The 25,470-nt window shown below is 43.5% G+C and overlaps 1 protein-coding gene across 28 annotated transcripts in view; it reads right to left on the bottom strand.

The window, feature by feature from the left end:
* DOCK9 (dedicator of cytokinesis 9) overlaps positions 1-25,470 on the bottom strand; it is a 283,449-nt gene that overhangs the window by 153,601 nt on the left and 104,378 nt on the right. For all 28 annotated transcript variants that reach the window (XM_027590615.1, XM_027590627.1, XM_027590636.1 and 25 more), the window contains exon 2: positions 7,065-7,181. In XM_027590615.1, the coding sequence (XP_027446416.1) occupies positions 7,065-7,181 (117 nt within the window). The remainder of the gene's footprint in view (positions 1-7,064; positions 7,182-25,470) is intronic.

The following is a 25,470-nucleotide window of genomic DNA, read 5'->3' as shown; positions in this document are numbered from 1 at the left end:
CATCCTATCTCCTAGGTTTCCAAACCCTTCTTACCGCCCGCCTCCCCCACTGAGCTGTACCTCCCTGAGCCAGCCTGACACTAGCCCCCAGCCCAATCCACTCTAAATTTCTCAACAGCCAATTCTCTCCTTGCTCTTCAGAGATGGAACTCTCTCTCCTTCTTCCCCCAAAGACCCTCAATTCCATCCCCAAGATCCCCAAAGAGCCCTGTTTCTTTCTCTTTTTTTTTTAAAGATTTTATTTATGGGGCGCCTGGGTGGCTCAGCTGGTTAAGCATCTGCCTTCGGCTCAGGTCATGATTCCAGGGTCCTGGGATCGAGCCCCCATAGTGGGCTCCCTGCTCAGTGGGGAGCTGGCTTCTCCCTCTCCCTCTGCTACTCCCCCTGCTTTTGCTCTCTCACTCTCTCTGTCAAATAAATGAATGAAATCTTAAAGAAAAAGAAAAGAAAAGAAAAGAAAAGAAAAAAAGATGTTATTTATTTATTTATTTATGAGAGAGAGCATGGGGAGAGAGGAGCAGAGGAGGAGGGAGACGGAAAGAATCTCAAGCTGACTCCCCACTGAGCGTGGAGCCTGATGCAGGGCTCCATCTCATGACCCTGAGATCGTGACCTGAGCTGAAACCAAGAGTTGGATGCTTAAGTGAGCCAACCAGGCAGCCCTGCAAAGAACCTTGTTTCAAACCACATCCCTCTAACCCTGACATCTTCCATGTCTTCCCCATTCCTGGACTTCCCTTCTTAGCTCATTCTCTCGTTTTCCCAATCCTGATAAAACCTCTTGTTCTTACTCTGAGCCATGACGATTCCCTCTCTCTGCTACAATGTAATACGAATCCCTGTATTCCCACCTGCTTACTTCATCAGCCCTGGCCAGAAACTATCTTCACCAGCAAAAATATCCTAGGTATCAACTCCCCCACCTCATCAGGAGGAGCACAAGACTGTCCGCCCTTTCTGCCTACCTTCTTCAAAGTCTTCTGTCTTTCAGAACCCTGCAGTCTCCTGGAGAAAGTCTCCTATTTTCTGTAAATGCTTCCCACCTCCCTCCTTCCTCAGTGAAGGTGCCTCTAAGATCCAGTTCCCACAGAGGCACCCCCATGCTCTTGGCCTCTGGGCCACTGACTCACATTGCTATGAGTGAGCCCAGATCAATAACGCCACTCCTCTCTTAGACCGAACTTCTGCATTTCCAACCACTTAAAAATTCTTTGCACCTGGATGTCCCACTACCTCCAACGTAATAGAATTCCCATGGGACTCGATCTCTCTCATGATACTAGTCACATTCCCCTTCTTATTAGAAACATTAGGTTATTATCTCTTCTAAGTTTTGAGCAATTTGAAAGCAGGAGCCCTGTCTCATACTCTAAGCATCTCACGAAGCTGAGCCCTTTGCACAAGGAGTAGAACTATCAAATATAAGCTAAACAAATATACTCTTCAACTCGACTGATCAGTTCTGTCCAAAAAATAAGCTTTTAAGACATATATGATCATGAAAGTATGATCTGTTCTTGTTTTCTGTAAAAGTCATTACTTAAAACTAGAATTAAAATTCTCATCTCCTGAAGGTCTGGCCAATGTCAATTCAGAAATATTATTTATCCAGATTTACTCAGGTAGGTTCAGTCCTGTTCATGAACTAATATCCCAGAAACCACAATGTTCACAGAAAGTTACACTGTTGGCCACTGAATTCCCTCTGATAAAAATTTCGAGGAATTTATCAAAAGAACATTTTTAAATAAAAAGTTCAAAACAAAGTACCAAGATTATTTTTTTGGCAGCATATAATAAAAAGTGAGGACAAAACAGTGTGGAAAGAATTTTTTCTTTTCAAAAGGACAGATGGGAAATGAGATCAGGGACTTCCAGGCCCTTTGTAAGTAGCAGGGCTTGGCTTCCTTTTCAGGTCAGTGGTTTGTAGATCATTATCAGTCTCATGTAAGTAGAAGAGGAAAAGAAACAGAGGAAAAATAAAAATCAGGATGTTATTTAAAGGGAAATGGATTAACCACATTTTTCTATACAATGCTGAGAACATTCTAGAATTCTCCTGTATCTAAACATTTCCAAAAATGAAAATTTCTAGGATTGCCCATTACTAGTAATCTTTCCTCGGTACACCTATCTTTTGTTTTAAAATTCTCTCGCGAGAGAATATGATGTTGATACTAAACCATGAAATATGCAGGAAGAGCACCAGAGAAATTACTCCTCACCCTGACTTTGAACAAATTTAAGGATGACAATAATTTCACATCCATGGAGCACAGAAATCCTGCAACCACATGCTCTTTTTTTTTTTTTCAATTGTGGTAAAATATCCGTAACATAAAATTTACCATTTAAACCATTTTTAAGTGTACAGTTCAGGAGCATTAAGAACACTCTCACTATGGCGCAGCCATCACCACCATCCACCCACAGAACTCTTTTCATCCTGCAAAACTGAAACTCTATACCTATGAAACAGTAACTCCTCACTCCCCCAGCCCCTGACCACCAACCATTCTACTTCCTGTCTCTATAAATGGGACTATTCTAAGTACCTCTTGTAAGTGGAATCATACAAAATTTGTCCTTTCTGATTGTCGCATTTCCCTTAGCATAATATGCTCAAGGCTTACCCATGGGCCACATGGGTTCCACCTTTTGGCTGTTATGAATAATGCTGCCATGAACATGGGTGCACAAGTATCTCTAAGTCTCTGCTTTCAATTCCTTTAGGTACATCTCTGGAAGTGAAACACAAATTCTGTCCTTGTTAGTTCATACCACACGTCAAACACTGGTTTTTGTGAAATATAAATGGTATCTATAAATTGCCGCCAGCATCCTTTTTGAAATTACTACCTTTCCCACAGTCCATCACTTTACATAACTGCACACACTTTCGTAAGCTTGTAATAAGCCAGGATATAAGGAGCTCTCTAGCAAGCTGCAGATTCAGTGGAGTGATGGCAACAGTTAAGAACATCAAACCACCGGGCGCCTGGGTGGCTCAGTCTGCCTTCAGCTCAGGTCATGATCCCAGGGTCCCGGAATCGAGCCCCACCTCGGGCTCCCTGCTCGGTGAGGAGTCTGCTTCTCCCTCTGCTCCTCTCCCTGCTCCTCTCTCTCTCTCTCAAATAGAGAAAAAAAAATATTTAAAAAACCACCAGCATCAGCCAGTAAAGGACTTCCACCTAAAGGAGAACAGTGGCTGGAAGTCAATGGCCAGACCCATGTGGGGTTCTACGTATCTGACAAGAAGGGGAGCAATCCTGGGCGTTATTTTTGGTTGTGCATAGATGTGTCATTTCTCCAGCAAAAGTCAACTTACATTTCTTGATCTAAAACATTCTAACAATAAAGAGAATAGGTAGATATGAGGTGGTTGGGAGGATAGAGATTCACACACACAGGGCCTGAGCCTTCACTGGGGTCACAGCACAGGTGGTGACACTGGACCACAAAAGGCGTAAGAAGCCGTTAGTGAAAAGCCCAAGAAAATGTACTTAGGTATAAATATATACAGTGTGAACAGTAAGTATTAAAGGGATTAAGATAATGGGGAAAAAAATCACTGTGGACTTGAACAACATCAGAGGACAAGGGATATGAAGTGGCCTCGGAAGGGTGAGAAGGTTCTAGAAGGAGGGAAGAGAAAAGAAGATATTGCTGGCAAGGAGAACCATGAAGCCAACGCAAAGACAGAAGAGAACAGACTCCAAAGCATGGGGCTGATTCTGAAAAAAGAAGTGCAGTCAGCTAGTGAGGGATACATCAGCCACACACTCCTGCCCCTGGCCCTGGCAGATAAAACATCACTTCATAAACATTCTGAGAGCTGAGAACTGTCCTTTTGCCTTTTTAAAATCCACATTGACTCCATGTCTCTCAGGTTATTTTGTCTGTTAATTTTAAACACTATTCTCCCACCCTTCAGCAAATACATTTTACCCAAAAAACTTCTCTACATAAGACTCATGTTCAGAGAACACAGGTGTCCTTGAAAGCTCATCAATTATCAGGGCGCCTGGGTGGCATAGTGGGTTAAGCATCCAACTCTTGGTTTGGGCTCAGGTTGTGATCTCAGGGTTATGAGATTGAGCCATGCATCAGGCTCCACGCTTTGCAGGAGTCTGCTTCAGACCCCCTCTCCCTCTCCCTCCGCCCCTCCCAGCCCCCTTAAATAAATAAATAAATCTAAAAAAAAAAAATCTGGCCAGGATCAATGTATGTCCTACTCTAAAACTATACAAATGTTTCATCACTATCCATACTTATATTTTAGTAAATTATCACTCTGAATGCATTTGACAGAACTTTGCACGAAGTTCTATTAATAGTTAACTAATACTGTTTAACTGTAAGCATGGTATTGCAAATTAACCCCCAGCACGCATTTTGCTCACAATTTGACCTACTTCCTAACCATCTTGCTATTTTTTCCATATGAAATACTTTCCCCTGATCTAAGTGTTCCCTCTGCCTCTAATAAGAGGATAGTTCCTTATATTATTCTATTCTGCCTTAGAATAGAGGGACAGACAGAGGGAATCTGTGACAGTTCTCAGACATTTTGCTCATTCAGCTAGGTAGACAATTAAAATCACCACGACAATCTAACAAGAAAGCACAGGGTAAAAAGCCTTGCCTAGAAAATAGGAATCTCCAGGAAAACAAATAACAGCATCCAAATTTAAATGGAGCCCATGATAATTGCTGTGATGGGGATCAAAGCTGAAATTCAAGCTCCTTAATCTTTAGGAAAAACTTCCCGAAAACAGAAAATAACTTGCTTATTCAATCTTGGCCAGCAAAATGTCAGTGAGTTCTTTGCCTTTCCTAGAAAATTTGTGCCTGGTATCTCCAGGGAAATAGTAACAAGCAAAAGGGACAAAGGAGTTTTTCTGAGAGTTTCAATCATCTGGTTCTACAACTGCTTTAAACATCCAGGTTCCTGGTCCCTGGGGTAAAAGATGATACTAAATTAACTGTATCTTGTTTCTTTGGTTTGTTTGCATCTTAAATAATTTTATCTCAGGCTGCAAATACAACTTTGCATTCTAGGTTGCAAACACTGGGATAACTTTATTACTCATACCAAGAAGAATACATGTACTTCATGCTCAGAGAAACTTGAGATAACCTTTAGCTTCCTCGGAGCACACTACAGGAAACATGTGTCAATGTGAAGTCTAATTCATAATCATCTGATTTAACTTCTCATGCTAATAAACTTATTGCCAAAATCACAGGCGAAAGAAATCATTCTGAGGCTTCCATTTATGTTTTAGCTGAGTAGTCTATTCATGCAATGAGGTTTTCAAAGCATCCTATTTTGAGGAATGATCTGAAACCATTTATCAGTGGAAGGTACTTTGGCAGCAGCACTCACAGCCAATGCCACTTCTACGGCATTCCTTATTTTTCAGGAAAGAATTAAAGAGTAATCATTTTCTTCAGATGTATCCCTAACAAGTTAAAAAAAAAAAGTGAACATTTGTGAGAATTCCCACCTTTGTTGTAAACTGGTGGAAATTTGGTGTAAAAAAAAAAAACTTCAAGGAATATAATTTAACAATTGTTATTAACATGGAAGTTTCTAAAGACAATGCAGTAGGCACAGAACTGTATGTGGTAGGTTATGTTTTGGGCAGTGGGATTAGAAAGAAAGTGGTGGGGGAAGCTTTTAACGTCAAGTATTTCAACAGTGCCTACTCTGCTTTGTTTTATAAGTATGTAATGCTTTTTGTTTTATTTTTTAATTTATTTTTATTTATTTACTTTTGTTTTTAAGTAGGTTCCACACCCAGCGTGGAGCCCAACCCGGGGCTTGAAATCACGACCCTGAGAGATCAAGACCTGCGCTAGATCAACAGTCGGAAGCTCAACCGACTGCGCCACCCTGGTGCCCCTGTGGTACTTTTCAAATTAAACACCAAAGAATGAAGCTCAAAAATAAGGCAGCTCAATTTACAGAAAACAGGGCACTGGATGGTAACAGCACCGGGTAAAGAAGTTTCAAGGCAAAAACGAAGGAAGCACCATGATGAGGTAGGTCCCAGAGAGCAAGGGCAGTAACCAGAACCTCCAAACAAACCGAGGTGACTCCAGGCTGCCAGGCCTCTAACACCGTTCACGTCCCGCTCTCACTCCTCACTAGCCTCAAAGCTCTGGTGGGTCGCTTAGCCACGGGGCTCTCGCAACCTGGAAGACTTGAAGCAACAATCTGAGAGCAGCTCAAGCAGGAGCCGTGCCAGGTCCTCCGCCAGCAGCTGCTGAGATACAAGGAACAGCACCAGAGAGGTAGACATCAGGACATTCCTGGTTACCCCAAGCCCTTCTCTGTGAGCCCACACAGAGTCCAAGGGTTCTCTTGTGGTGGTTTCTGAAAGTGCAATCCTGAAAGGATGACAAAATCCTCCAGGGCTCCCCCAGCAAATCCCCTCCTTAGCACCAAGGCACTGGGCAAAAACCTTAAATCTCTCTTCAAACAAAGCTTGTAAGACACAGGAGGCACTTGTGTCCATTAAATCCGCCCAGAGTATAGCACTTTTATTAAAAATATAACACGCACTTGGGTGCCTGGGTGGCTCAGTCATGATCCTGGAGTCCTGGGATGGAGTCCCGCATCGGGTTCCCTGCTCAGCAGGGAGTCTGCTTCTCCCTCTGACCCTCCCCCCTCTCATGCTCTCTCTATCTCATTCTCTCTCTCAAATAAATAAATAAATAAAATTTTAGAAATATATATATATAACACGCACAAAAAATACTTATGTTCTACGTGTAATACATACATGTGTGTATTCATTTACATCCATTTGCCTGTATGCATATGCAAATATACATAACACATATTCATATCTGTGTGTATATATATGCAAAAATAATACCATTTTAAAAAAATCAACCATAAAGGAATGCATGGAAAAATATAATGATATAACTTTTCTCTCTTAAATAACATCTTCATCTTTTAAAAATCCTAAAATTAAATAACCACACAAATAAATCAGTAGATTAAAAAGTACTGTTGGTCGAGATCAACCACACATTTAAAAGTTATCTACCTGAAAGTCATCATAAGGGAAGAGCAACATCTCCCTTAAACAATCGTTCAGGATCTGTGTCTTCTTCTGGACGATGACATTTTCATAGTCGAGTGGTTCAATCAGCTTTGGCTTTGCCTAAAGGGTGAAAAAATAAGCAACTGAAACATTCTTATAGATAAATGCAATTCCTTGAGATTAAAGAACTTTACACTATCTGCTTTTGCATTTTCCAACTTTTCTGCAACAAGAGTATGTTAATTTTGCTATAAGGAAGACAGAAATGAGATAAAAGTTATTTTCAAAGGAACAGAAGACACTTCCTGGTATTCTATGTGTAGTCCTGCTTATTTAGTTATTAAAGCACAAAGAAGGCTATGAAGTCTGATGGAACGTCCCGTCGTGTCCTGGGTCACCCCTGGCTAGGTCAGTCCCCATCCAAGCCTCAGGATCTGCCAGAACTGCCCTGCTTAGGGGTCCAGCTGTGGTCTGGTAGTGAGGGATGGACGCCAACAGTGGCAGCCTTCTTGGCCCAGGCTTAAAGCATCCACAGGGCTCACTATTTCATGTAAGACTCTACAGAACTCTTCTCAGAGTATCAAAATACCCCTGTCTCCTAAAATGTCTATATACTTATTATATAATACCTAAACATACAAAAATGTGAGCTCTGGCGGTGGGAGGATGGTATCACTCAAACCAGGGCTTGTTGAGTGAACCTCAGCAGATAGGGATGACCATCAGACCACCAGAATAAAGAGGCAATAAGCAAGTGGGAAAAGGAATGAGGGAATATGCCTTTTTTGACTATTTCCAAAGTTAGCCTTCGCAGTAAAAATCTCTTCTATCTATTGCCAGGCACTGCCATGGTGTTTGCTGATCACTTCCCACATGGAAGGCACTAACTGGGCTAGGTCAGGGAGAAAGACACCTATTCAACTATATCACAGTATGCCGAGTGATAAAACAGGCATGCACGCATGCACGCACGCACGTACACACACACACACACACACACACACACACACGTTCTCAGAAGTAACTAAGTCCATATATCAATAATTCCTACAAGATTATTTTTTGAAACTATTAATAAAAATCATGATTACATAATCTCAACATGTTATGTCTATTAAAATGACAATAAATATATATGAAATATATTAAAGACATCTGGTACGTGGCATCACACTGGGAATTGTGGGTGAAGCTACTACATGTTCCCCAAATCTCTCCTTTCCTTCTAGGTACAGCGGGACTACACTTCCCAGCCTCCCCAGGGTTAGATGTGGCCCTGTGTCTTGTGGCCAAGGGCAGGTGAGGGTAGCCACGGCCAAGCCTGGACTGTAAAAGCTCTCTGCTAGAGGCTGAATGTTGCATCCTTCCAAAATTCGCACATTGAAATCTAATCCCCAATGTGATGGTTTTAGGAAGCGGGCCTTTGGGAGGCAATTAAGTCATGAAGGTAGAGGCCTTATGAATTGATTAGTAATCTTATTAAAGAGACCCCCGAGAACTCCCTTCTGCCATGTGAAGAAACAGTGAGGAGAAAGCCATCTATGAACCAAGAAGTGGGCTCTCTCCAGACACCAAGTTGGCTAGCGCCTTGATCTTAGACTTCTCAGCATTTAGAACTGTGAGAAATAAATATGTTGTTTAAGCCTCCCCTCCCCTTTATATTCTGTTCCAGCTGCCTTAAGTGACTGAGACAGCCTCCCTCCCTTCTCCCCCCTGCCAGCAACATGCACAGGATCCAGCACTAGACTCCGGAGGCTTGAGGAGAGGATAAAGCCCCAAGACAGGAGGCATCGAGATCCTGAACCTACCCAACAGAAGGCTGCCTCCTGAAAACAGGTGCTGGAATATCCGTGAGCAGGAACAAAAGCACCTACTGTGTTAACCACTGAGATTCTGGAGTTGTTTAAAGGGGTCGTCAGCTTACTCTACCTAACATAAATACAAACGCCCATGTTTAACTTCAATTACTTGATTTAAAAGTAGACTCTACAAAGATGTTTGGACATGCTAAGAAAAAAAATGCAGTGACCAAACAAGGGCACCATTATTATAATTAAGCAAAATATACATTTATGGGCAGACATAAAAATATACACAAAAAATTAAAGCTATCATAATGGGAGTATAATTTCTTCCTACAAGATATTCAGAATGTTAAACTGTTTCTACATTCCAAAAAATGGTTCAAAAAAGAGAGAGATTTACACAAAGTATTTTTAAGGAAAGAATTGCCATAGAAAATAATAAAAATATTCTCCAAAATATTTTAATTCGACTTGAATGTGTTCCTTTATTTTAGTTTGTCACACTGTACATAGTGCTTTCATGCTTGTTGGCAGAATGGATAGATGTCATGATTAGTTAGGTTTTCCTTGGGAACCAGGACTATATTCCTAATAAAACCAGAAGATGCGCATAGCTTTATACAATGACAGGGTTCTGGATTCTGACAGCTACACTTATATTACAAAGAAGTCAGACAGAGAGATCCTGCAGGATGGGACAGACACTGCATTCTCCCCTGCTCCATACGGTGCCCAGCACACGAAGGCGACCTGGTAAGCTCCGAGAGGGTGGCCTGGTCCTCCACACCAGCCCTGGGCCCCTCCAAAGGTACCACTGGCTGTGTTCCCTTCCGACCCCTTCCAACAAGGGCCAGCAGTGCAGTCCCTTCAGGTCAGAAGGCAAGGGCAGTCTGCTTGTCCGAAAACTGTGCTACGATGTCAGCCCTCATCAGAGAGGTTGCTGCACGGACCTGCTGGGAAAGGCTCTTTTCTTAGCCTATGATGTTTTGGAGTTTTCTGCCTTGCTCCTATGGCACAGCTCCCTCGATAGACTATTCTTGTATTCTTAGAGCAGGGGCTGGCAAACTTTTTCTGAAAAGAGCCCGAGAGTAAATACTTTAGGCTTTTGCCAGCTTTACTGTTACTAAACTCTGACACTGTAGCACAAAAGTGGCCACTGACAATAAACAAACAAATGGGCGGAGTGGTGTTAAAACTTTACACAAACGCAACAGCCAGATTTGGCCCAAGAGTCATTTGCCGATTTACGCTGTAGAGTTACCTTTGCCCCTTAGTAGTTAACCCCTTTCACGAGTTTAATAATTCTTTACATTAATTTTCTATTTCCAATTAATTGATATGTTTCCTGTCACTGGGCTGATACACACAACATGTTTACATGTTCTTAAATGTATTTCTTGATTATTTCTCACCAATTGGACTAAACCTAGATTGTTTAAAAGGTTTAATAAACGAAAACTCTAAAAACACTCACAGAAAGGGTGAGAATGGAGATTGGTGAGGGAACAGGAAAAGAGACAAGGAGGAGGTGGGGGAGGAAGAGACAAAAGGGGCTGACACCCAGGGGTGAGGCAGGCAGGAGCAACAGAAGTGGAGGAAACACACGCGGAAGATAAAGACAGAAGCAGCTACAGGGCGCCTGGGTGGCTCAGATGAGTAAGCGTCTGCCTTCTGCTCGGGTCATGATCCCAGGGTCCTAGGATCGAGTCCCGCATCGGGCTCCCTGCTCCTTGGGAGTCTGCTTCTCCCTCTGCCTCTCTCTCTCTCTCTCTCTCTCTCTGTCTGTCCCTCGTGAATAAATAAATAAAAAATCTTAAAAAAAAAAAAAGAAGAAGAAGAAGCTATAAACAGAAAGGACAGTGGGTCCGTGGGAAGTCACACCTCTGGGTCTACTCAACTGGGGGTTAAGGGCATAACTGCCTATTTTCTACTCTCCTTTGAAAGGATGATTCACTGGTTACAGCTGTTCACTGTTCTTCAGCTTCACTAAGCATTTCCAAGTGGTCACATGAGCGGGGAGAGAGCCCACGAGGGTAGGGAACTGACCAGCCTACAGCGATGACAGGAACGTCACACTAACAGCAAAATGAAATTAGTGAATTACCAGACTGCCAGTACCCCACCCCCAGTTTAGTAGAAAGAGGCTTAGCGTAGATCTGGCACATGGCCTTGGTTTTAAAGCCATCAACACACTTAAGTTTAATCCTTCCTGGGGTGACACAGCTACAAGAGTCAAGTTCTTGATTTTCTATGGTCAGAAGCAAGATTCTGGGCCCAGAATTACCCAAATCAACCAATGGTCATGAATGGAGCTGCTCCTAGGCCATCGGAACCACCATGTTTTGAAAACCTGAGAATTCACTGGTTTGTATTTTAAATATTCAAAGATGCTGTGTTTCCCTAAGCATCATGGGAGCTTGGTCAGCTCCTGAGTCTGTGACATTCAGAACTTGCACAGGGCGTGATTATTATGCTTTTATAGTAAGTGAAAACTGTAACTCAATCTACAGATACAACTTCCTTAGCTTTTGTCCTCATTTGGAGGTTAAATGTCCTTATCTATGAACATTCGTTTCTCAGGTTATTGTGAAATCTGACAGGGAGAGGACCATGGTAATTTCAGTTTATAAAAGTCTACAAGAGTGGTTCTCAAAGTGGGGTCCTGGTAACAAGCAGCAGCATCACCTGAGAAGTTGATACAAAAGTAAACTGAATCAGAAACTCTACAGGTAGGACCAGGTATCTGCGCTTGCACAAGCTCCCCAGGGATTTCAATGTCCCAGGAACTGGGCTGGAATTTGTAAATTCAGAGAGGGACAAGGAACATGCCCAGTGCTGAGCTTCTTAACCTCTCTGGGGTTATAGACCCATCTAAGAACCTAGGCCCACTCAACCCAAAAGTGTGTATACATATTCCTTTCTAAAATTCTATACACAGTTCTGGGGGAGGGCTGTCACTCCTTGGAGACTAGCCATGGAACTGAGCTGAGGACCTTCTGGACAGTGGAAGAGGGTGGCTCGGAAACATTTAATTCAATATAGCGAAAGGTGCTGGTGGAAGTTAAATGCAGAGCTAAAGGAGGAGGCTGAGCCAAGTGCCACCCATGGGCTGGGACATTTCCTCACCTCACCACGGAAGTGATGCCTCAAGGTGCTGAAGGAAGAGTGGGAACTCTTCAAGTGCGCAAAGTTCTGAACTCCTTAACCAACATGCAGCCCTCCTATGGAGGCAGCTGTGTCTCTAACCCCAGCACCAGGACAGAAGCAATGTGGCTCCGCTTCTGACACAAGCCTGCTCCTGTCACTCGCTCACACCTCTGCACCTGTCACAAGCCTACATCCCTGCAGGCTGACGACAAATGTCCTATTTTAGCAGAATCCTTCCTCTAAAAAACAAATCTCCCACAGGTAAATATGCCAAGGGAGTGAAAGCAAGAGTTGCTCTAGCCCCAGGACACGGTACTTAGCCCTATATCAGCGGCGCACCTCCCTCAACCCATTAGAGATAGTCTTTCCCTTCTCTGACAGGGACACACACACACACACACACACACACACACACACACACACACACACTAGTCTTTCCCTTCTCTGACAGGGACACACACACACACACACACACACACACACACACACCCACCCGCTTAGCAGTAGTCCTAGAGTGCAGTTCATTCAGCCATGTCCTTGACTATTAGTGTCTTGGGACAGGGCTGGGTCTCCTTCTCTCTGCCCACCCCACCCCACCCCCAGCATCTAGCCCAGAGCCCAGAGACACAGTGACTGTGCACAAAGCTTGGTGTCCATCACTTGCATCGACCCCTGCCCAAGCCCCATGTCTGTGTAGAGTTCAGTTGCTGCTTGGCATCTTGGCTTCTTAGGAAGATCCGAAGTGACCATGGCCACTGTGTCAGTCCACCCAATGTCATGACTCATGTCACATGAAGCATCAGGGGCCATGTTGCAATACAGGTATATCTCAAGGGGTTTGGCCCCAGGACTACTTGGGGGATATTTGAAGTTAATTATTGCACAATCTGAGAATGCCCCAAAATTATTCAGCTCATATATGAAAGAAACCTAACAGAGGTCTTTTTCAGTCCTAAAAATTTATGTGATGCTACCAAACATTATAAAACTAGAGGACACTTTCCTAAACTATGATTAATAAAATACAGATGTTGACTAATGCTACAGGAAAGATGAAATGATCTATCCTTGCATTACAGAGTCATCACATCAAGCCATGATCATATGAAGAGGTAATAATAGTATGAAACCAAAAAATGTAGGGAAGAAAGTATTACTGAGGTATACCAAGAGATTTATTGTAAAATGTTGTATTAAATATTGTAAAATTATAAAAATGTTGTTCTCCTGTATTTCTGATGTTTACGGTTTGAGTTAGCTTTTTTAAAATTTGTAATTTGTTGTGATTTCTTTTCAAATTCTAAATAAAGTATTAACTTCCATGCCTCCTTTTGTATTTATAGTTTTGAATTACCTTTTTAGACAAGGCCCCCCACCTTCTAAGCTTCATCACTCACAAAACCTGGATCTGCTCTGGTGGGGCCAGAGATAGCCCACAGGTGTGGATCAAATCGAAGGCAGTACAGCACGGTATTAAGAAAGCTGAGCTGCACAGTTGTACGGGGCTGTTACCAGGCTCCGTGGAGTGCATGCAAGTAAAATGCCTGATAGAGCCTGGAAAACGGTAAGCACATGATAACTACAGCTGTTATATTACTATTTCAAGCATTATTATTATTAAATGTGTTGCTTGCATGACAGTGATTTTTTTTTTGGTGAGGGAGGGGAGTGATGACTGTTACACATACATTCAATTTTACCAATCTGTTTACAAAAACTTTCCTGTACCCTCCAAGAACATATAAAATAAAACAGACAACAATGGTAGGGGCATGCACAAAGAAGGGAACACAAAAGGCCAAACAGAGGAAACTGTATACTAACAGAGATGACACTGGAATTCAGGGACTTAGCCCAAAATAAATATAAATAGATGCTTACATTAAAAACTGAAGAGAGTATTGATGAAGTCTGTGTCAGGCAGGACAGAGAAGAACAACAGTTGGGGGGTCAGGGTGTATACAGAAGCACTTTAGACCCACTCCCCTAGGGCACGGCCAGGAGAGCAGCAGGACTGAAGATTCCAGAGGAGGCGAGAGTGAGCCCCATGCTGCGCTGCTCACAGCTGGTTATGTGGGGTGAGAGTGGAGGCAGACTCTACTGGGGAGGTTGGGAGGCCCAGCGCCCACAGACATTTTCATAACAATGAATCAAAACCTTGGCTTCCTGGCCAGAGATCCACAGGCAAGGCCTGAAGCCAGGCCCATGTGATCAGGACAGCGGGAAGAAGGAGGTGCATCTTAAGGAACAACATGGGTACAGGTGAGCCCCTGATATCACGGCCCCACCAGTCCCCATCCACTGGTCAAAGCAGGGGCAGCATGGTGAACCCCGGTGACCCTGTGGCTGTCACAGGTGCCAAGAGGCATGATCCACAGTGCCCTCCCCACTAACCTCCCTTTGAGGTTCTCCGACCTCACTCCTTCCTCCACCACTTGTTGCTGTGGGTCTGGCTGCCCAACATCCATGCAGATTGAAATTCCAGATCCACAGGCAAAGAGAAGCTAGGGAATCCTGCCTGTGCCAGGAAAATGAGATTCCTCTGGAATCCAGCATAGCTGGAGAGCAGAGGCCCACAAATGAGCTCAATTCTGGCCAGTCACGTATGAAGCTTCAAAAACCACGGGAAGAGCTCAGCAGAAAGGCTTACTGATGTCACTGCTTTTCTCTCTGACAGGATAGCTTCCTGTGAACTTTCTAGTCATTTCTGGACTTTGTGTCTCTCATAATTAAATGTTAACACAAGCTCAAATCCTGAATACCACTTCTTGAAATAGCAAACTGAGGAAACAGCAACTCTTGGAGCATTCTATTTTAAGAAACGAGAAATTTATTGTTTCTGCTTATAAAGAATTTAAAACTTCCTTGATTTTTCTGCATGACTATAAAAGCTACTTGATCGGCCGAGATAAAAATTCCTCATGGAACTTAGTCCATTTTCAAAATGGTGTACTTCTTGAAGTTGCCAACAGGACCCCAGCACCGTCGCTGGGGGAGGGGACAATGCAGCTTGCAACAAGAAGGAAGGGTCCTCTGAAGCCAGAGGTTAATCAGGGTGGCCCAATGAGCCTTCCTGTTGCTCCTGTCTTATACACGGCTCTCACTACATACTCCCACCCGGAATTTAAGCGGTTAAATCTGAAGGGAGAATCCTCATTTTCCTATATTTAGGGTGGGCACAGGAAATTAGCAGCTGCATCCCTTCCTCGCATGCAAATGTCATTAGCAGCTATGTGTTCCTTCTCTCCGAAGACTTCTACTGAGCCTGTTCATATGCACTGTGATGCCAAGATAACAAGGACACAGCCCCCACTCTAGCCAACTCACAGTCCAGAGGGGAGACAGACAGATGTGTGAACGGTAAGAGCAGAATGACTGACAGCGGTGGGAACCTAGGAGTGGCATCTGTCCCCGCCTAGAATGAACCTGCTTCCACCCCCCCACCCCACCCCACCCCCGCCCAGTAAGATTACAAGCTCCAAAGAAGCAAAGATTTCCATTTTATTTACTGCTCCCTCAGCATCTAGAACAAGGCTTGGCATAGTGTAGGCATCCGATGAATACATGTTGGATGAGGGATGAAACCTGACAATGTGGGGTACTGCAGAGCCAAGTCTAAGAGAGGAACGAGTCAGCCAGGATTCAGGGTGGACTGGGGATTCCTTGCAGAGAAAATGGAGACACCAAAGAACATGTTCCTGGATGGGAACCAGATTTTGTGGGGCTGACATTTGCATATCTGGAAGGGGAAGGGGTTAAAAAAAAATACAAAATTTTGACTATAAAGTTAAAGTTGCTGGAGGCCCTCCCAGGGCCCTGGAAGGAATCCTGAAACTAAAGAAAGAATCCTTAGCTTCTGGATAAATTCTCCTCTCAGCACCGTGAGTTCCGGAAGCAGCGAACAGTTCAGGATAGCTGGGGCAGAGCTGCGTAAAGGGGATGGGGTGCCAGCAGGCCAAGGGCTCAGTCTCTAGGGGTGCTACAGCATCTCTGGAAATCCAGCGTGAGAGAGAAAACAACATTTATGAGAACCCCTTTCTGAAAGGGTACTCTATGTGGCTGCCAAGAGCACGTGAATAAGCTACCCGAGGTGAGCACTGGGGCTCTGGAATGGACATGCTGGAGAAACAAAGAATGCTCAACTGTAGGACCCTGCTTTCTCTGGACTGGTGGGCCACGCTGGAGTTGGGAGAGGAACGGCTCAACAGTCCCTGCCCCATCTCTGCCCTAGGCAACCCTCAGTCTCTCATAATGAATCACTGAGCACTACAACAAAAATAATGATGTACTATACAGTGGCTAACTGAATAGAATAAATAAATAAATAAATAAATAAATAAATAGGGAAAAAGTAAAAAATAAAATAGTAAACAACTGGGGCGCTGGAGTGGCTCGGTTGGTTGAATGTCTGACTCTTGAACTCAGCTTAGGTCTTGACCTTGGGGCTGTGAGTTCAAGCCCCGAGTTGGGCTCCGTGCTGGGCACAGAGCCTACAAACAAACAAACAAACAAACAATACATAAATAAACAGTAAGCGATTTGAATGGCCTCTGTTTGAGGAGGTACGAGGAGGTACCAATGACTGGCTGGCCTGGGGAGCCCGCGCGTTTCTGAGCCACCCCTGGACTACAGCCTGCACTGGAAGAGGAGGCTAGAGTGGCACGTGCGCCGCACTGCGACAGCCCTGAGGAAGCAAAGTGGTGCAGGAAGAAGGGGGCTGAGCAGTACAGAACTAGGTCCCGTGCCATTCTCACCCTGGAAAGCAACCTCCCACTGCCTCGTCATAGACGTGCTCTTCCTCCCTCGACCCAGGACATTAAAACTTAGGAGATCAAAACATGATCACATCCCCTTCGGTAGTACATGTTCTTCTCCAGAGGGTTCATCAGTGTGTGCCGGAACAATGGCCTCAGCAGCTGTTGAGAAGCATGCTTGTTTAAAAGGAGCAGGAGGTCCGGTAACATTAGAACTACGATTTGCAAACATCGGAAGCTGAGATTATCTGGTCTAGCCCTCTCGTTTTTACAGATAGGAAAACCCAGGACCGTGGGAGTTACATGACTGTCCCCAGGCCTGGGGGGTGTTGCCGGCAAGCCTGGGCCTGGTTCCTAGGTCTCCCGACCCCTGCTCTATGCTCTTCCCCTCGGCCTCTCCATTTTGATTTTTGCACTTTCAATAACAGTGTGCACAAGCAGGCGATACAAAAAACTGGAGGAAAAGAGGACCTTATCTAACCTTGGACTGTGAAGCAAGCTCAAACCTGAGCATTCCCATATGGTTAATTAACTGGCGAATGTTTAGAAGAATGCATAGCGGACACCAAAGTCTCAGACATCTAAATAGATTTCTCACACTGAAGTGTGGTGCTATCCTCAGAGCAGGCTAAAAGAATGACACACTTGTGAATACAGTTCTTTATATTATAAACACTGATAAGATGTTGAATTCCCTTTTTATACAGCACTAAAAAAAGCACTCAAATGAGAGGACTTCTCACTAAATGAAGATTTTATTTAATTAGGCATGTCAGCATTAGCAAAACTTGGACACTCAACATCAGTTTGATGGAAGGAAAAGAGTCTGGGTTTTGTATTTGTCAGTTTTATAAATAACTGTGGTTTTCCAAAAATTATTATCCCATTACTAAAATAAACAGAATTAAAGACTGTGAAAACTGTCAAATCAATAACATCTAGAAAATGGTATAAGAGACATGAAAACAATGCAAACTGAGGTAAAAAAGATAATACTAATTAATGAAAACCCCGTCCTTGCAAAGATCTGAAGTTCTTCTCCCTTGACATGGGGCGTGGGATAAGAGAGGCAAAGGAGGGTATACCAGAGGAGAGAGAGAGAGAGAGAGAGAACAGACCGAGAGCCTGGGGGGCAGGCTCAGCATGTGCCTCTCACACATCCATCCCAGCTTCCAATTCTGCCTGCCATTTTTGCACAAGTATAAAGCAATAATGAAAGCAAAAAAGAAAAAGATGCACCATGGTAACTGTATAAATAATTCTATCTTAAATCTGTACTGTTGTTGGCTGATCCTTTTCCAGCCAACAATTTTTCTTTCCAGAATTTCTCTTGAAAGTCTTAATTCTTCCTATGTCAGTAAAAGCTATTTTTGGAACTCTGAAATGAAGAGGTCGAGTAATTAAGCTAAAAGGCTCTAAAAGGCCCAATATATTCAGATTTCAAAACAGCTTTAAGCTACTTATTTGAAGATGGAAGCAGGGCATGGGAGCAGGGGAGGGAATATTCATAACACATATTTGGTTCTCATAAGAGTTTCTGCATACCTCATCACCAGAAAGGCTGTTCGGGGACCAGCTAAAGGCAGCTGTGAGGAGTTAGGATTAAAATCCTGGTCCCAAAAACATTTACCATTGTGGAGGCAGTGACAGGCAGATGCGAGTTCATTATACCAGTCCAAGGGTTCTCAAGGTGCAGTCGTTAGAAATGCAAATTCATCCCAGACCTCCAGAATCAGATATTTTGGGGGTGGAGCCTAGCAATCTGGGTTTTTAACAAAGCCAGGTGATTCTGATACTCAACCAAGTTTGAGAAACCCTCTACTAGTTTACTTTTGTGTATGTTTGAGAATTTCATATTTAAAAAGTATTTTCAGGAAATCCTAGCTCCAACTGCTTATTGGCTCTGTGGCCTTGGGGCAAGTTACTAAATCCCCATATCTACATCAGAAAATGGGAAAAGTAACAAGTTCTCTATCATCATCACACGGTTATTGAAAAGTTTCGACATACGGTGCCTGTTCAGAGCAGGAATGAAATGGTGGTCATGGGGATCATACAAAGTTGTGTCATTTGGACACAAGAAAACTTTAGTGCCTACAACACACACATGCCTTTGCTGGATCAGACACACATTATCTCACGAAACCTCCCCCCAAATCTGTTTAAGTATCATCAGCCTTTCATAGATGAGGAAACTGAAGCTCAGAGGGGCTACATAAATTAGTGAAGGTCACACAGATGGTGACCACTGGATTTCCTGGCTCCAAGCCCAGGACCCTTCCTATAACCCACCTGCAATAAGCACAATGGAACGTCAAAGTTCTAGAACAGGAAATGCCTCCCCAATGTCTCCACTTCCCTTTGTTTGACAACTGCATAGCACCACTCCACACTGTGATGCTTCAGCTGCCACATCTCCAGGGAGGACAGAAGTCTGAGGCGTCCTGCCCAATTCTGGGCATTGAACTGCCCCCAGCTCCATGATCTCACCGAGGGAGAGAGAAAAGGCAGAGAGTCCTTTCATGAAAAACACTCGTTTTCAGTCTCAAGAATATTTAAAATCATACCCCAAATACTAAATCTTCCTGAAGAGCCAGGTTTGAATGCTGGGACATATATTAATGTCATTAGGTAGTATTTAATATACTTTACCAATAAACAGTTTAAGGATCATCTTTATGAGGAAAGCCCAACTTTACACTTAAAGCATGCATTTTTCCTCCACAGTGTCACAAATATGGTACCCAATCCAATGACTCACCCCCCTCAAACAACAACCTTCTGGTTTGAGGTGTATAAGCGACAGAATACATAAGTCTACAGATCTGCATTGTTCAATACAGTAGCCACCAGCCACATGTGGCTATTCTGAATTCAGAAACGCTATAGGCATAAAATTTCAAAGATTTAGTAGGAATAAAAGAATATACAATGCCTTGATATTTCTTTAAGGATTAAATGCTGAAATAATATTTTGGCAATAATGGGTTAAAATTAATTATTAAAATTAATTACACCTATTTCTTTTTATTTTAATTTGGCTACCAAACATTTTTAAATTATGTATGTAGCTCATGCTGTATTTCTATTAAACAGTGCTATCACAGACTGTATGAAACTTTAACATACAGGTAATTCTTTAAACCTCAAGGCAAAATAAAGGACAAAGCACTTCCTGAAACCGTTACTTGGGGGGACAAGACGGATTTTGGAAAAACTCCCATCCCACATTAGAGACAAAACAGGTCTAGTCTTGGTCAAGTACAGGAGGCAACCTGCACTGTTTGGCGTTTCCCATCTTTCCTATCTTTCTCCCCCCGGAAGAGGTATCTTCCTTGCCCTGCACCTTATGGGTCTCCATTACCTTTTCCACATATAGTCATGGAAGGCTGGTATTAAGGCCACACAATGATTTTTTCCAAATGTACTACAACCATAGAAGGTGAAGAGCTGACAAGAAGTGGTACAGGTAACAAAAGGGTACTGGGTAAGAGGGAGAGAAAAGGGTTTTGACTTTGTTCACCTAAGTCTGCACTTCTGTACTCAAGTAAGTACTCACATAAAATGCTGCTTAGCATTTTAGATCAAAAATAACAGAAGCACAGGGAGTTTCAGGGTATAATACCCACACCCTATTTAGTCAAGTAGCTTCCTCTAGATGCGCCCCTTTTTACTTTTGGCCATTCAACTCATTTGGGTATCGGTGGCTGAAACTTTGAGGGGGGAGCGGAAAGACTGAGGAGGAATCCACAGACCCAGTCTCTCCTGGAAAGCCCTTTCTGCAGCCCATTCTTTGCCAATACATTCCTCAAAGAGCGACCAGGACCATGCCAGAAAGAACAAAAGGGGTGGGGGGGGGAGCACTGATGTTATGTCAGAGACGGAATACAAAGAACACAAAACCACTCACGGTTCCCACTGGGGCATAAGGCCCCTCCCATTAGTGAAGGAAGCTGGAATATAAGCCTTAGCTAAAAAAACAGCAGAGCTGTGTAATAACTGAATGTGCTAGAATAACGATGCCATGATGGGCCACAGGAGCATAGGGCCTGTGGGAAAATGTGGGCAGAGGGTTTCAAAGGGCTTCTTGGAGGAGCTCGCATGTGAGCTGGGACTTGAAGGGCAGACAGGAATGGTCTGGCAGTGAAGCATGCCAGGCACAGGAAGAGCTGTGCCAGGTAGGAAAGTGCCCTCAGGCAAACAATACAGGGCCTGGTCAGGATGCATTTGGGAAGGTGCGGGAGATGAGGCCAGCAAGCCAGTTCAGGGCTGGCCTCCAAGGATCAGATAAGCCATGCTTTGCCTTCTCTGCAAAGCAAAAGTTAGAAAAGGACTTTATCTGTGTTTGGGAACCAGCAGTCTGGCAGCGCGCTGGAGCACAGCTCAGAGCAAGGAAGATTCACTGTGGTAAGTTGACCGGGGCAGTCTAGATAACCTTTGGAGATGAGATGTCTAGAGGGCAGTCACTACCACTATCTCCATCTGATAGAAACGCAATCTTGGCTTGGAAATGTCAAGTAGGTTTAAAAGACACAGGACCCAGGTCTCATGACTGAGTATAGGGCTCCTTGCATCAGTCACTTCTGCTTCTCCCTTGGTAGTGACAACTCTCCACAGCAAGGAGATCCCAAAACAGAACTATGGCCTGGCTCCTCTCCAAGAACTTGGCCAAACCCTCAGAGATCCACTGGTAGGTGGTACCTACTCTTGTCTGGAAAGTAAGTGAGTATTAAAACTTCTAAAGCCTTGGGGCGCCTGGGTGGCTCAGTCGGTTAAGCGGCTGCCTTCGGCTCAGGTCATGATCCTGGGGTCCTGGGATCGAGCCCCACGTCCGGCTCCCTGCTCGGTGGAGAGCCTGCTTCTCCCTCTCCCTCTGCCTGCCACTCTGCCTACTTGTGCTCTCTCTCTATCTCTGTCAAATAAGTAAAATCTTAAAAAAAAAAACAAAACAAAACTTCTAAAGCCTCAAAATGTTACTCTAAGAGAAACTTAGAACTAGCTATATAACATTACAGGGATATTTCAAACTTCTGGAAGGTTGAGGATAAACTATAATTTCCAAGCCTTCTTGGTTCTAAAATTATACTCAGAGTGATATGTCATCTGTAGGCTTGTCAGGCCTTTGTGAATCTCCTGCATAGTTCTCCCTGCTAACTCCAAATTCTGCTGCCACTTTTATTTATTTCCAGGCTGGCCAACCCACTTCACTCACCTTACTCATTACATTGGGTGGCAATCCAATATCCCCTGTTTTGTAGCTCTTACAACTCAAAACCCAAAAGATTGTGAATAAACTAAACATAGAACCTGAAACTAAAACTCCAGGGTCTTGACCTGACTCCATCGCAGGTTATTCTGGGATCAAAGCTAATAACCCTGAACCATGGAGTTTTAGCCCCAGAAGAGAACTTAGAGATTATTTACTACATGCTTCTCATTTTACAAATGAGAAAACTACTGAAGCCAGGGCTGGGGGAGGGGAGGGGAGGGAAAGGTGATGATCAGCAGGGATGAGAACACTACTGAAGCCAGGGCTGGGGCAGTGGAAGGGAGGGAAGGGTGAGGATCAGCAGGGATTGCAAGGCAGATCTGGGACCAAAAATATGTCTCTGGTCTCCAAAGGGATTTCTGTTAGACCGCCCACGCCACCTGCTACCTGTGACATAGTTCAGGGGCCTCTTACTTCGCCATTACCTAAGAGCACGTAGAGCAAACAGCAGCCTCCTCTAAACACAACAGGGACCAATGTGCCCGTGTTACTGGTTAGGGAATAAGCATTTCAGGGTTATCCTGGATCATGCTGTAAATTCATTAAAAAATAAATCTAGGGAAGAAAATAAGAGGTCTCCAGATTCTGAGCTATTCCATCAACCCATACTCCTATATAACCTCCTGGGAAGATGATAAAATGTGACACCCAAAGTAAGAAAGACTCCCAGTCCCGATGAATCCTCTTTTGTTCGTATTTCCAACTCCTCAGGCAAAGCCATCCCTCTGTCTATGCTACTCAACCACTGCTGTTCTGTCACTTATAAGTTGGTCTTTCTCTAAAAATTTCTAAATTTTTAAAGGGCAAGGAGTTTTTCAACCTTTCTTTTTCGTCTTTGTAATACCAATGCTAAGCCCAAGCAAATATGTTCGTATTTGTTCATGAACTATATGTTAAGTGTCCAGGTATGGATTTTGGGAAATCTGACTGGAAGCCAAAAATCCCTGGCTCTGCCACATACTAAAGATGTAACTTTTACCAAGTTACCTAACCTCTCTGTACTGTGTCCTCATTTGTAAAAAGGGAAACAATAATAGCACTTGCCTCCTAGAACTGTGAGAATTGAAATAACCTGTTTAACAGGCTTAAGACAGTGTCTGGCACAGAGTGAGGCACTATATAAATATTTTTGTTATTACTCCAAAAAAACAAAGCAATTTGCATTACCTTGTCAAAAAAACAAACAAACAAACAAACAAACAGTGATCAGCCCTTCTGCCTCCCTGTTGATCAACGAGAGGAGAAAGCAGCACACTGGAGCTGGGTGGGTTTTCGTGTTCTACAGAAGCAAGAATCCCAGAAAGTGGCTCTGGGTTGTAATGGGTAGTGACACGGCTGTGGAAGTCCCTTCTCCGGGACAGTTTTCCACGCCTGCAAGGCTAGTCAATTCACCCCGACTTATCTAAGCGTGCACTCCCCAAAGATTCCTTCCACTGACAGCACCACAAAAATGTGTGCACCTTTGGGGGACTCATTCATGCAGACTGTTCATATGGACGGTCAGGGGCCCTTGTGCCTTCTGTAAAGCAGAACTGGGCCTACTTTGGACGCTAAAAATTCAAGAACATGCCCTTGCTGGAACTGATGATAATTTAAGTGTTGTCTGCCTAAGTGGAAAAGAATGGATGAGATTAGCACTCACTGTGCCTAATAAATACCATGTGGGAGCCCCTCATTAGCCAGACCTAGCGGCTTGAGGAGAGGAAGGGTGTTAGTAAGTGTAAGTCTGGCAAATCTCAGTGCTTATAAATGTGGGTTGAATGAAAAAACAAATAAACAAATCAAGGGGGAAAATCAACAAGCATAATGAAGGCTTATGGCCCTGAATAAGTAAACTTTCCTGGTGTTATCACCTGGGAATATGTCACTACAGAAAGCTTACAAGAACTTTCCTTCACCACTCAGTATTTTAAAAACAAAACAAAACAAAACAAAACTACTTATTAAATATCCCAATGTAATTAACATCATTAATTATTTCTAAAGATGTCTATAGGGATGCCAGAAAACCTGCGGGACCAAAGGGCTTTATAAGCATAATTTAATTAACTCAATCACAGTCATCTAAAGTTTTATAGGATATACACAACCACATGATCATTGCCCATAACCTTATACTTCAGGGTCTGTGTCTTAATTCACTTCTTTTGTCTATTTCTAGAGCAAACAGAACTTCAGGGAGAGAAAAGGTTTTCCCAGGCAGCACTGACACTTGTCCCACCAGAAGCCGGGTCTCCCACCATGACTACATTGCCACAGGCGCTACCTCTCATGGGACCCTTTAGCTAATCATGTGTTCATTCAAAATATCAAAATCAGAACTCAGACTCAGTTTTTACCACTTGAAAATCCCAGAAAAACAGCAAGGAGAAAAGGTGTCTCGAAAAAGAAACTTTTCGGGGTGCCTGGGTGGCTCGGGGGTTAAGTGTCCAACTCTTGATCTTGGCAGGGGTCATGATCTCAGGGTCGTGAGATCAAGCCCCTGCCTCTGGCTAATGATCAGCAGGGAGTCTGCTTGAGATTCTCTCTCCCTTTCCCCTGCCCCCGCTCACACTCACTGGCACACGTGCGCACTCTCTCTCTCTCTCAAAAGAAACCTTTCAAAAAATACCTAATGAGTATATCTAACACATGAAAATTCAGCTCTTCTTTATCTTCACATCTTTCAACCTTCCAAATTCCCCAAATCAGACCTGTACTACAGTCCTCGGATGCCTCTTGAAAATAACCCAATGAAAGGGCAACACAAAGGATAGCTACCCCAGCCATTCCTGACTCTGAGGCCACACCTTGTTCCTCTAAATTGCTGAGAAATAACAATTAGAATAAATTATTTCCAGGAATTTAGAGTTTGGGGGGCAAAAATAGGTATTCAAATGTAAGCAGGGTAACTAACCTGTAGACGTCAACAATATCCTGATTGTTCCCCTGTTAGTCATTCACAGCCCACAAAGTCATTTTTCAATGGGGTTGGCAGTGAGCCTGGATGGGCATGGAGAAGTTTCGCCATGCACGGCCTCCCCTGCTTACTGTCAAAATGAAGGGTCAAGACCCACCTATGAGGGTGCCTGTAAGTTGAACTCTGCAGCCTCTGAAACTTCAGAATGTCCATACACATACTTCTCTAAGAAACATTGGCTTTACCTAGCACAGAACAAGCAGCTGCTGCTCAGGGAGACCTTAACCGTTGTCCTGGCAGGAGAGAAAGAAAAATGACTGCCAAAGAAGAGCATCAAAAGGAGACTTCTGATCAAAGTTTTAGAGAACAAATACTGACTTGCATTAAGGACTTTAAGATATATTTATAGTTACTAGTAAGTGCACTGTTAGTCATCCACAGCCCTCAAAGTCATTTCTCGATGACCATACATTGTACTAACTGCAAAGAACTGGAAACAAATTAAATAACCATCAAATTACGATACTGCTATAAA

Source organism: Zalophus californianus, chromosome 3, assembly GCF_009762305.2.
Source record: "Zalophus californianus isolate mZalCal1 chromosome 3, mZalCal1.pri.v2, whole genome shotgun sequence".
NCBI classification, from domain to species: Eukaryota; Metazoa; Chordata; class Mammalia; order Carnivora; family Otariidae; genus Zalophus; species Zalophus californianus.
Note: the sequence above shows the minus strand (reverse complement) of the source record. Positions and strands in the feature narration are given on the sequence as shown.